This window comes from Hemitrygon akajei, chromosome 19, assembly GCF_048418815.1.
Source record: "Hemitrygon akajei chromosome 19, sHemAka1.3, whole genome shotgun sequence".
In the NCBI taxonomy this organism is placed as follows: domain Eukaryota; kingdom Metazoa; phylum Chordata; class Chondrichthyes; order Myliobatiformes; family Dasyatidae; genus Hemitrygon; species Hemitrygon akajei.
Genome location: NC_133142.1, coordinates 67,834,487 through 67,848,390, shown reverse-complemented (window position 1 = coordinate 67,848,390; position 13,904 = coordinate 67,834,487). Strand labels below are relative to the sequence as shown.

Below are 13,904 nucleotides of genomic sequence, written 5' to 3'. Positions count from 1 at the left end.
CATACCAGGGCCAGCATGGACTCTGTACCACACCAGCTCCACCATGGACTCTGTGCCACACCAGCTCCACCACGGACTCTGTACCGCACCAGGGCCAGCATGGACTCTGTACCGCACCAGGGCCAGCATGGACTCTGTATCACACCAGGGCCACCATGGACTCCGTACCGCACCAGCTCCACCATGGACTCCGTGCCACACCAGCTCCAGCATGGACTCTGTACCGCACCAGCTCCACCATGGACTCTGTACCGCACCAGGGCCACCATGGACTCTGTACCGCACCAGGGCCACAATGGACTCTGTACCGCATCAGCTCCACCATGGACTCTGTACCGCACCAGGGCCAGCATGGACTCTGTACCGCACCAGCTCCACCATGGACTCCGTGCCACACCAGCTCCACCATGGACTCCGTGCCACACCAGCTCCACCATGGACTCCGTGCCGCACCCGCTCCACCATGGACTCCGTGCCGCACCCGCTCCACCATGGACTCCGTGCCGCACCAGGTCCACCATGGACTCCGTGCCGCACCAGCTCCACCATGGACTCTGTACCACACCAGCTCCACCATGGACTCTGTACCACTCCAGGGCCAGCATGGACTCTGTACCACACCAGCTCCACCATGGACTCTGTACCACACCAGCTCCACCATGGACTCTGTACCGCACCAGGTCCAGCATGGACTCTGTACCACACCAGCTCCACCATGGACTCTGTACCGCACCAGGTCCAGCATGGACTCTGTACCGCACCAGGGCCAGCATGGACACTGTACCACAGCAGGGCCAGCATGGACTCTGTACCGCAACAGCTCCACCATGGACTCCGTACCGCACCAGGGCCACCATGGACTCCGTACCGCACCAGCTCCACCACGGACTCCGCGCCGCACCAGGGCCACCATGGACTCTGTACCGCAGCAGGGCCAGCATGGACTCTGTACCACACCAGGGCCAGCATGGACTCTGTACCACACCAGGGCCACCATGGACTCTGTACCGCACCAGCTCCACCATGGACTCTGTACCACACCAGGGCCAGCATGGACTCTGTACCACACCATGGCCACCATGGACTCTGTACCACACCAGCTCCACCATGGACTCCGTGCCGCACCAGCTCCATCATGGACTCTGTACCACACCAGCGCCAGCATGGACTCTGTACCACACCAGCTCCACCATGGACTCTGTACCACACCAGCTCCACCATGGACTCTGTACCACACCAGGGCCAGCATGGACTCTGTACCACACCAGGGCCAGCATGGACTCTGTACCACACTAGGGCCAGCTTGGACTCTGTACCACACCAGCTCCACCATGGACTCTGTACCACACCAGTGCCAGCATGGACTCTGTACCACACCAGGGCCACCAAGGACTCTGTACCACACCAGCTCCACCATGGACTCTGTACCACACCAGCTCCACCATGGACTCTGTACCACACCAGGGCCAGCATGGACTCTGTACCACACCAGCTCCACCATGGATTCTGTACCACACCAGGGCCACCATGGACTCTGTACCGCACCAGCTCCACCATGGACTCCGTGCCGCACCAGCTCCACCATGGACTCTGTACCACACCAGCTCCACCATGGACTCTGTACCACTCCAGGGCCAGCATGGACTCTGTACCACACCAGCTCCACCATGGACTCTGTACCACACCAGCTCCACCATGGACTCTGTACCACACCAGGGCCAGCATGGACTCTGTACCACACCAGCTCCACCATGGATTCTGTACCACACCAGGGCCACCATGGACTCTGTACCGCACCAGCTCCACCATGGACTCTGTACCACACCAGCTCCAGCTTGGACTCCGTGCCTCTCTGTTGGACGGCTGCAAACAGGCGATACTGCAGCCGGAGCCCTAATCCTTGCTACGGCCATGACCACACAGTTCCCCTGCAAATAAACCAGTGAACCAGCCTTGCAGCATTCTATACTCCCAATGTCCGACAATCACAAGAACAGCGATTAAGACATCATTCGCTGCTAGACTGCACACCACCATCACCCGCTGACTATGATGCCTCTCTGTAGCATTCAGCAGAACTAAGTCCAGCTCCCTCAGTTTCTCTGCCAATGAGGAACTTGCTGAGGGGTAGACCTGCAGTACTTTAAATTCTTAATGTCCAGCAGGAACTTATGATAATAAAAAGTGCTTTTAACAGAGACAAAAACACTTTTAGTTGGCCCCATAGAAGATCTGTGTACAAGCATGCCGCCATCCAGAAGAGTTCTCTGCATACTCAGTTCCACTGGATTCGCTTGAACCAAATCTCAGAAGCTGAGTAGTAAGCACACCCACTATTAAGCTGCATGTTAGACTCTATTGGGCTGAGTGCGGGTAGGTGGGACTAGGTGAGATTAAGAGTTCGGCACGGACTAGGAGGGCCGGAATGGCCTGTTTCCGTGCTGTGATTGTTATATGGTTTATATGGTTTATTACTTAAGGAAAAATTTCTAGTGGATTGGTTTATAGAAAAGTATAACCTTTGTAAATTTACAATCTTGACATTTAACAAGTATGATTCTTAATACAATTTAATTATTTACTTACTTCACCAAACATATAGAATAAAGTTCCATCTCTTAGCTTGTCCACTGCCTCGTTACTTGGAACAAAGACTGTGTAAGGTCCAGGACCATCCAGTATAAGAGGGAGATCGCAATTCTACAGGATTAAATAATAACATTCTTACAATCTCTTAGCAATGTTCAGTGGTGATTGAGCAGAATTATAAAATAAAAACTATGAAATGCGTTTTAAAGTAAGTTATGGGAATAATCACAAAAGCAGAAAATATTGTTTAATTGCCTAGATGTACCCTAGTTTAAGGATGGAGCTGACACTTAAATCCTTCCAAAATATGATTTTAGATCATCTTTAGTGTATACTTCTAATATTAAAATTGTGCAATATTAATCAGTGCTAATGTTGATTTTATTGAGAATAAAAGAAAATTACAGACGTTGAAAATTAAAATCAATACAAAATGTTGGAAACTTTCAGCTGGCTATCCTGCTAAGCATTTTCAGCATTTCTGCTTTGATTTTTTTGAGATAGCATTGTCATAGTGCAATTGCACTATTTTGGGTAAATATTCTTTCTCATCTAAATTAGCTTTGTCAGATAACTTCTGGTACAGAATTCCAAAGGAATTTACAAAAAAAATAACTACTCTCAGAAACTAATCAAATAGTGGGACCACTAATGATAGAAAAGTGGCTTATTCCAACTGGTGCTATGGAGATTTGGAAAATGCATATTTGCCAGGATTTAAGCAAGTCACTTGAGCCACTATTTTGCTGCTGCAAAACTTGTTTTAAAGTGCCAGCTATTACAGATCTTGTCACTTTGGAGCCAAAGTGCATATTTTTCAGGAACTGTTTTCCATACAGCAGAGGCTGGAAGAGGGGTCAGAGTGATAAAATCATTTCAGCCAACAACCAAATGTAAAACACATGGGTTTAAAGATACATTTACACAACTTAAACCAAAATCGTGCTGTGCTGTTAAAAATTGGGTTAACCAAAGCAGAGCAATTTTGCGCACACGTAAGGGCTTGCTCAGTACATTTTCAAATACTCCAGCTCCTTTCAACTGATGTAAAACTCACGCAAATGACATCACTACAGCTCTACACACAAAGTTAATTTCTAATGAGATTTTCTACCTCACAGGCCTGAAAAATTATAATTCTTATTTACTCACAGAACAAAAAGCATTTACTAACCCTTTACCCCTAAATGGTGCCATTCAAAGGGCTATCACTCACACCACATTCTTTGTCATCACTGGGATCTTAAACCTTATGTGTGACCTAGCTGCAATTGCCATTGAGGTGAAGGTCAGCATCACTCCCATATCTCTTGCCTCAGTGCCATCCCAGGCAGTTGGTGCAGATCTCTGCCACACTCACAGTTTCTTACTCACTGCTACACTATAAAGGCTGCCCCAACTCCAAGCCCACAAAGAATTCACTTTTCTCCGTGCTCACATCTACTTTTTCTTCAGCTCGTGGAAGCAAATAAAGCAGGCAAAGGCAATTGTTTGCCCTGTGTGAATCCCTACAATGCAGGTATTCAGAGATTGCATTCACCTCCTCACTGAGGTCTTCTTGGCAATTTTCTGAATGTGGGCCAAACAAGAATTTGTTCAGTGCACCTCTCTACAAAAAAGAACCTAAGACAGAGGAGCAGAATTAAGCAACTTGGCCAATCGAGTCTGCTCCGCCATTCCCTCATGGCTCATTTACTTTCCTTCTCAACTCTAGTCTCCTGCCTTTTTGATGCCCTTACTAATAGACAACCCATCAACCTCTGCTTTAAACAAACCCAATAATTTGGCTTCCACAGCTGCCTGAGGCAATGAATTCCACAGATTCATCACCTTTTGATAAAGAAATTCATCCTCATCTCTATTTTACAGGGAAGTTCTTCTATTCTGAAGCTATGCCCTCTGGTCCTAGACCCTCCCATTATTAGAAACATCCTATCCACATCCTTTCTATCTGGGTCTTTCAATATTCGATAGGTTTCAATGAGATCCACCCATATTCTTCTAAACTCAACCAAATACAGTGCCATCAAATGTTCATATGTTAACCCTTTCAATTCCTGGGATCATCCTCATAAACCTCCTCTAGACCTTCTCCAATGCAGCACATCATTTCTTAGATATGGGGACCATAATTGCCCACAATACTCCAGATGTGTTGACCAATGCCTTACAAACCTCAGCAATACATCTTTACTTTTATATTTAGTCCCCTCAAAATAAATGCTAATATTGCATTTGCCTTCCTTCTTTCCAATTCAACTTGCAAATTAACAAAAAGAACAATTCTGCTCTCGGACTCCCAAGTCCCCTTGCACCTCCAGTTTCAGGATATACTCCACATTTGGAGAATAGTCTACACCTTTATTCTTTCTACCAAAGTGCATGACCATGCCCTTCCCTACACTGTATTCCATCTGCCACTTCTTTGTTCAAAGCTAATTTGCAGGCTGAATTATTAGTAAAGAAAGCAAATGCAATTTTAGCAGTCATTCCAAAAGGACTAGAATATAAGAGCAAAGATGTAATGCTGAGGCTTTATAAGGCATTGAGCAATAGCACTTGGAGTATTTTGAGCAGTTTTGTGCCCCTTATATGAGAAAATGTGTGTTAACATTGGAGAAGGTCCAGAGGAGATTTACAAGAATGATCCCAGGAATTAAAGGGTTAACACACGAGAAGCATTTGATAGCCTGTAATTGCTGAAAGGGGGATCTGATTGAAGTCTACTGAAGCTTTGCACATATGTACAGATATTGTTTCTCAGAATCAGAATGATGGGAGAGTTGAGGACCAGTAGTCACAACCGCAGAATAGAAGGATGTCCCTTTAGAACAGGGAAGAAGAGGAACTTCTTTAGCTGCAGGTTGATGAATCTAGGAACTTATTGCCACAGTAGGCTTGGAGGCCAAGACATTGGGTATATTTAAAGGGGCAGTTTACATGTTCTTTGTTTGTAAGTGTATCAAAGAATACAGGAAGAAGGCAGAAGAATAAGGTTCAGAGAGAAAATAAATCAGCCACCATCAAATGGTGGAGCAGACTTGTGGGGCCAAATGTCTTAATCTTATGGTATTCCAATTTTCCAAAGTGATCACTGCTATGTGTAGACCAGGAATTTTGCACTTTCAGTAGTGTTGATTTTCAACACCCCTTTCTTCAAAAGACTGTGGTAAAGTGATGGAAAATTTGATCAATATTTACTGAGGGCTGGCTCCATGTTCTCTTTGGATATGAGAAGTGCTCCATGTTTTCCAGGATCTTGCCATAAACCATAGAACCTTAGAACACTACAGCACAGTACAGGCCCTTCAGCCCTCCATGTTGTGCCGACCCATATAATCCTTAAAAAAAAGTACTAAACCCACATTACCCCATAAGCCTCCATTTTTCTTTCATCCATGTACCAGTCCAAAAGGCTCTTAAATATCCCTAATGTTTTAGCCTCCACCACCATCCCTGGCAAGTCATTCCAGGCACTCACAACCCTCTGTGTAAAAAACTTACCCCTGATGTCTCCCCTGAACTTCCCTCCCTTAATTTTGTACCTATGCCCTCTAAAAACGTTTATTTTTATAGTGTAGTGTTGTGCAGAGGGGACAGTTTGGTAGGGGCACCTTGGTTTTGGGAATGTTGATGCAAGGTTCAGCCTCCTGTATGGTTTGTTAAAAACTTTAAAACACCTTAGAGCTCAGCCTACAAATACTGTAGTTTGACCACTAAAATGGAGTTGATATTGGTTCTGGTGTAGAGGTAAGATAGGTTGGGCAGTTCTCATTTGACCTGCAGATTAACTCCTTGCATGAGGGAATTTCAGTGGATTTAAGGTGTAGCATTGTCAAGAAAAACAGAAAAAAAACACTACCAAGAAAATGAGACAATCTTGTTTGATGTGGACTTCATTGGTTTTGGCTTTGTTGGTTCCAACCATGATGTCCAACATACAGACAAATATCTATCACCAGCTGAATTTGAGGAAATTGCTCCAGATTCCAATTCCTTCAGGCCAATGGAGTCAAAATCTTCAGTGGCAGACAGAAAAAAAACAAGCCTTGTAGGCTATGGTTATGCACCTGCTATTTCATTTGAGTGTTCACATGGTACAGAACTCCATGCTGCAACTCTTTGGGAGTGGGTGGTTGAGAATAGGGTGCAGGCAATGTCTTTTACTATAGGAGATCTAGAGGTCAGCAGGTGTAACAACTTTAAAGCTGCTAACAGAATGACTGCTGGCCAGCTCTTTATACTTACAACAGGTTCCCCGGATATTTTTCACTGTCACTGATTGGAAGGGGACACTCACACAGATGACAGGAGAAAAGCAATGGCTGTAGTTACTTTGAGTAATTTGGAAGGTACAGAATAGATACATCCCAAAGAAGCAGTAGTATTGCAAAGGCAGGATGACACAGGAAGTCAGACAAGTAAAAGACTGGGCATATAATTGAGCAAAAATCAGTGGGAAGTTAGATCATTGGGAAGCTTTTAGAAACCAATAGAATGTAACTAAAAATGCCCTAAGGAGGGAAAAGATCAAATATGAAGGTAAGCCAGCCAATAACATCAAAGAGTATACCGAAAGATTTTTTCAGATATATCAAGAGTAGAAGAGAGGTGAGTGTAGTTATTGGACAGCTGGAAAATTATGCTGGAGAGGTAGTACTTGGGGACAAGGAAATGGCAGATAAACTGAATAAGTATTTTGCATTGATCTTCACAGTGGAAGACTCTAGCAGTATGCCGGAGGTTTGAGTGTGTCAGGGGGCAGCAGTGAATGCAGTTGAAATTATTAGGGAGAAAATGCTTGGGAAGCTGAAATTTCTGGAGGTAAATAAGTCATCTGGACTAGATGGACTACACTCCGAAAGAGGTAGCTGAAGATATTGTGGAGAACAAGAATAACTAGATTCTGGAATAGTTCCAGAAGACTGGAAAATTGCAAATTTCACTCCACTCTTTAAGAAGGGAGAGAGGCAGAAGAATGAAATTTATAGACCAGTTAGCCTGACCTCAGTGTTTGGGAAGATGTTGGAGTCGATTGGTAAGTATGAGGTTTCGGGGTACTTGCAGACAAATAATAAAAAAGGCCAAAGTCAGCATAGTTTTCTTAATGGAAAATCTTGCCTGACAAACCTATTGAAATTATTTGAGGAAATAACAAGCAATATAGATAAAGGAGAATTGGTGGATGTTGTGTAGTTGGATTTTTAGAAGGCCTTTGACAAGGTGACAGACATGAGGCAGTTCAACAAGATAAGAACCCATGATATTACAGGAAAGAAACTAGCATGAATAGAGGATTGACTGATTGGCAGGAGGCAAAGAATGGGAATAAAGGGCACCATTTCTGGTTGGCTGCTGGTGACTAGTGGTGTTCCGCATGGGTTGGTATTGAGACCATTTCTTTTTGTGTTTTGTCAATGATTTAGATGCTGGAATTGTTGGCTTTGTGGCCAAGTTTGAGTGGGGCAGGTAGTGTTGAGGAAGCAGGGAAGCTGCAGAAAGACTTAAGACAGATGAGGAAAATGGCAAAGAAGTGACAAATGGAATACAGTGTCGGGAAGCATATGGTCATGCTCTTTGGTAGAAGGAATAAAAGCACAGGCTATTTTCTACACGGAGAATCACAGATGCAAAGGAACTTGGGATTCCTTGTGCAGGATTCCTTAAAGGTTAACTTGTAGGTTCAGTTGGTAGTGAAGAAGCCAAATGCAATGCTAGCATTTCTTTTGAGAGGACTAGAATATGAAAACAAAGATGTAATGCTTTTCAGGCATTAGTGATGCCCAATTTGGAGTATTGTGAGCAGTTTTAGGCCCAGAATGTGTTCACATTTGAGAGGGTTCAGGCGAGGTATACGAATGATTCTGGGAATGAAAGGGCTATCATATGTGGGACGTTTGAGGCTCTGGGCCTGTACTCACTGAAATTTAGAAGATTAAGGCTGGATCTCATTGAATCCTATCGAATGGCCACAGTAAGCGTGGATGTAGAGCAGATGTTTCCTGTACTGAGGGAGTCTAGGTCCAGAGGGCACAGCCTCAGAATACAGGGATGTCCATTTGGAATGGAGAGGAGGAGGAAATTCTTTAGGCAGAGAGTGGTGAATCTGTGGAATTTGTTTACATGGGCAGCTATGGAGGCCAGGCCACTGGGTGTATTTAAGGTGGAGGCTGATAGGTTCCTGATTAATCAGGGTGTGAAAGATTATGGAGTGAAGGCAGGAGAATGGGATTGAAAGGGAAAATGGGTCAGCCATTATTAACTTGAACCAGTAGGCTAAATGGCTTCATTCTGCTTATGTCTTATGGTTTTATGGTCCAAATCTTCCTAGAATTAACATAGCCACTAGAAAAATTGTGGTGAGCAGACATGAAGTCAAGATTTACAACTTTACTGTTATAGCCAGGTACTGAAGTAAGCCATTAAATGAAACACGAACCCACAGTACAATAAAATTCAACACAAAAGCAAGGTGTACTTGTCAACGTACAGTGCATTTGAACAGAAACTCACACAGTGTAAAATTTTAGAAGGTAAAGTATTTTTTAGATTACCTCAAGAATAGTTTCAAATCTACTAAACAGTTGTCCATTGGCAAGGATATCAGCGACAGTTTTCTGTTTTGAAAATAAATGCAAAGGAAAATGAAAGATTCACCTACAATTGTTATAATGTATGCCAAATTAGAACAGTCAAAAAAAATGCTTGAAATAATAAGTTACCCACTGGCCTATCAAAGTTACCTTTTTAAAAAGGCTCAAATAATTTAGTTTTTGAATTGTGAGGGGTTGAATTCCTTCTTTGACATATTAAGGGTGGGTTTGATACACTTAATACAAAATGAAAAAAAACTCAAACAAAAGTCTTGAGCCTACCTGTCCAGAAAAATAATGAGTACTTCTGCCAGCTAATACTGACAAAAAAATTTGTTATTACTTCTTAATATTATACAGTAATATCAAGACCTTAATAACCCAAATGGAATTTAATCATGTTTTTGTTATGCTGTTCTATATCTCTGTTATGACAATATGAATTTTTCCCCTCAAGATCACCTACCTCTTCTTAATGGATCATAGTCTTTTGTGCATTGATGGTTCATGATAGAATTACTTTGGGTTCATATTGAACTAGGTGTCTAGACACTAATGTCAACCAACAGGCTTGCAGTCTGGATCACCTTAAATATACTGGAAGAGCAATTAGGAAGTGTCTGGCACGGTGTGATACACACTCTTTCCCCACATTGGCATGTATAATAGATGGTAAGAGTTAGAGATAGACAATCCTGGCAGTAAAAATGAATAAGATTTATTCTGTAATACTGCTCACATGCTTTACAAGTACATCTATCCTTGCCTGGACTCATTCTGGACTATTGCCCCGCTAAATCATTTAATCTGTATCCAACTATTGACTACTCGTGTTCCCCTAGACAGCTGTGTACCTCATCTCGTTCTATTCATAACTTCCTGCTGCTGTGCAGACCTTTATTGTGATTGGGTATCATGTGCTCCATTATGAACTTGTGGATGTGTGCACGTCCTGGTTTAACAGCAACTCCAGGAAATTAACTTATAATAAGCCTAATTCTAGTTTACAGCCATATAATAATGCAATATATAACAATGGCATACTTATTTGTGGATTTTTAAAGATTGTACTTGGAAAAATTAAGTAATCAGCATTGCATACAAAATTATTCTAATAACTCACATCTGCAAAACTGAATTTATAGTGTAGTTACCGTCCCCAGAGGAGAAAAGGCCTTCAGCCACAAATTTGTAAATTAATTCGTAAACAATGAAAGAATTTATATTCCTGGCACCAAGCTGGAAGCGTATGGACAATTATTCCGAACTACAGATGAAAAATCTCCCAGATTATCACAAATTGGCCACAATTCATGTGGGTAATAGGCAATCTCCCTCTGGACACAAGTTGAGAACTAAGTGTCATGTTTGTGTGCTATCCACACAACAAAATATATAAAAAGCAACAAGTACATGAAAATGAGCTGGTTTATGTACAGCAACATGATTATTTGTATTTACATCTACCTGTGGATCTCCATGATTCTCAGAAATTCCAGGTAGAAACTGGTCAATGACGTGAATGACACCATTTGATGCGACTTTGTCTCCTCTCAGTACGTTGTAGGTTTTGTTTTGAAATAGAAGCTGAAAGTACTTACATAAAGAAATAAAAAGGAAGCGTTTGTGAACATTATTTCTTTCTGATTATAAATCTTGAAGTTTTGAAACCATTAGTCTGAGACATACAAGTCAGCAGTGTGCTACCCTTTATTATTCTTAATCATTTTTGGCATCTTGGCATGCTGTCAAAGCCAGCATATATTATCAGCCTCCAGTTGCCTTTGAGGTGTCGGTGAGCCACCTCCTTGAACTCCTGCGGTTCTTGTTAAGAAGACACACGAGTGATTAGAGAATTTCAAGCTTTAAACTCAGGGACAATAAAGGATTGATGATATATTCCCATATGTGCTACTTAAAGGGGAACCAGCTATTTCAAAAGGTTATGTTCTCATGGAAGTGCTCCACTTACCTTTCTGTATGTTTGGAAGCTGCTATTAGCATAAGGTATACAAGTAAATGCAGTTCATTTTGCTGGAGTGAATTAGTATTTAAGGTGGCAGACAGGTTGCCAATTTGGCAGCTTACCTTCATCTGATACATTTTTTGCTCCTTCTTTTAATATAACCTTTTTCAGGATAAGCTTATACATCAGTCAATCAGGTTTAATATCACCATACTTCGGGGAATACAGAACAGTTGTCAATGATACTGTAAACAACGGCTGCCAGAAGTGAGAGTCAAATCTCTACTGTTTCCTCCCTCATTGTATCAAGCATGATTCTAGCCTAAAACTCGTTTTTTTCTTACTTAATAAGTATTCAGTTCTAATCACCCAATAAAAAGTATATCATTTTTAAAACACATGTAACTAATCTTGTGATAAACTACATGTAAATCTTCAAAATTAAAGACCAATAAATTATTCTACCTTTTCTGCCTGGATTACTTCAACTGTATCACCAGCCAATGTTTCAAAGGTTGTAGTGTTCACTAGGTTCTTCAGCAGCAGAACGCCAGCGACAATATGTTGTTTGCATGAAAATCTGTCTCTATCTTCCACCTTTATTTGAATATAGTACATAATTATAAGATAAAAATATAGGAAAGGACAATATCAAGTTTGAATCCTGTAACATCAGCATATAATATTGTAAATGTTCAGGTTTTGAGCTTTGCTCCATTACAATTAGCTTTAAGAATGCAGTTTTCAGCCAATTTAAAGATACACTTGTGTTCCTTAGTCAAGGAGAGTCAAAATGATTTTAGGATGTGAGAAAGCTAATGGTAGCAGCTAATCTCATCTGGTCAAGATACTGAAAATGCTCTTGATTTTACCTTTCAAAGTAAATATTTGTCTGCGTACACTACCATAAGATTCATTTTCTTGTGGGCATTCATAGTAAAAACACAGAAACACAATAGAATCAATCAACTGCACACCACAAAGATGAACAAAACAGCCTATGTGCAAAAGACAAATTATGCAAATGTAAAAACCACCAAATAATAATAATAATAATAAATAAGCAATAAATATTGAGAACTTGAGTGGAAGAGTCCTTGAAAGTGAGTCCATAGGTTGTGGAATCATTTCAGTGTTAAGGTAAGCGCAAGACCCTAATGGTTGAGGGGTAATAACTGTTGCTGAACCTGGTGGTGTGGGACCTAAAGCTCATTTACCTCCTTCATGATGGCACCAGAGAGAACACATGGTCAGGATGGTGGCACTTCTTGATAATGAATGCTGCTTTTCTGTGGCAGCGCCCCGTGTAAATGTGCTCAATGGTAGGGAGAGCTTACCTGTGATGGACTGGACCATATTTACCACCTTTGTAGGCTTATCTGTTCAAGGGCATTGCAGATTTCAGGGTGAATTGCATAAAGGATTAGCAGTTCATTAACCTTGTGCAACAATTGGTGCACTGAGTGAACAAATTATGTTAGTTTTGTAGAATATTGCAGAAATAAAGTCATGCTACAGGAGCTATGAAAAGATTCAAAAACTCATCTGTGCATGGTACCTACAGACATGTGCTATGTGGAATGGGCATGGAAATCATCATTCATAATATCATTCATATTATCATATGAATGATAATATCATTCATAAAAGGGCATTGGGCCCTTTTTTCCCAGTTTCAGACAGAAACATAGAAAACCTACAGCACAATACAGGCCCTTCGACCCACAATGCTGTGCTGAACATGTACTTACTTTAGAAATTACCTGGGGTTACCCATAGCCCTTTATTTTTCTAAGCTCCATTTACCTATCCAGGAGTCTCTCAAAAAACACTATTGTATCTGCCTCCACCTGCATCGCCAGCAGCCCATTCCATGCATTCACCACTCTTTGTGTAAAAAACTTACCCCTGACATCTCCTCTGTACCTACTTCCAAGCACCTTAAAACCTTAAAACTGTGCACTCTCATGCCCTGGGAAAAACTTCTAACTACCCACACAATCAATGCCTCTCATCATCTTATACACCTCTATCAGGTCACCTCTCATCCTCCGCCACTCCAAACAGAAAAGGCCAAGTTCACTCAACCTATTCTTGTAAGGCATGCTCCCCAGTCCAGGCAACATCCTCTGCACCCTTTCTATGGTTTCCACATCCTATCACAAGCTAGTCAGAGAGATCAGGACTTTCACCGTGCTCCATTGCTGAAGACAAGTCATCTCAACCACTGCACACAATGGAGCATTGCACTGCAGTTCCATCAGGGAAAACCGGGGCCGTGGCCCAATTGTTTACTCCCTGTCATAGATACTGCCCGACTTGCAGAGTTCCTGCAGCACTTTGAGTGCGTAGTTCAAGATTTCCAGCATCTGCCTGAAAAGTCTTTTGAGAGACCCACTTTACCTGAACAATGACACTCATGTGACTTTGGTAATAATAAGCTAAAATGCGATGGTAAGAGTGCTGTGTGTTACTCAGACCTCTCACTTCAGATACAGTAGTGTTCATCAACCAAGCCATTACCAAAGTCAACAGTGAGCCAACGCTGGCGTTAATTGCTCCAGCCTGTGGCATTTCACTTCTGCTCTGGATACCATCCTGACGCACAAGCTCTACAATATTTCTCTCTACACCTCCACCCATCCCATCAATATTGATCAATCTGGGGGCCCCACTCCATGCACGTCTGTAAATATAATGCTGTCATTTGTCTGTAAGGCACTAGAAGTACTTCCAGGAGTGAGGAGTCTTAGAGA

The 13,904-nt window shown here is 42.3% G+C and overlaps 1 protein-coding gene across 2 annotated transcripts in view; it reads right to left on the bottom strand.

Moving 5' to 3' along the window:
* stab1 (stabilin 1) overlaps positions 1-13,904 on the bottom strand; it is a 347,363-nt gene that overhangs the window by 273,410 nt on the left and 60,049 nt on the right. For both annotated transcript variants that reach the window (XM_073072696.1, XM_073072697.1), the window contains exons 12-15: positions 11,614-11,745; positions 10,650-10,778; positions 9,144-9,206; positions 2,587-2,700 (exon numbers count right to left, since the gene is read on the bottom strand). In XM_073072696.1, coding sequence (XP_072928797.1) covers positions 2,587-2,700; positions 9,144-9,206; positions 10,650-10,778; positions 11,614-11,745 — 438 coding nt within the window. The remainder of the gene's footprint in view (positions 1-2,586; positions 2,701-9,143; positions 9,207-10,649; positions 10,779-11,613; positions 11,746-13,904) is intronic.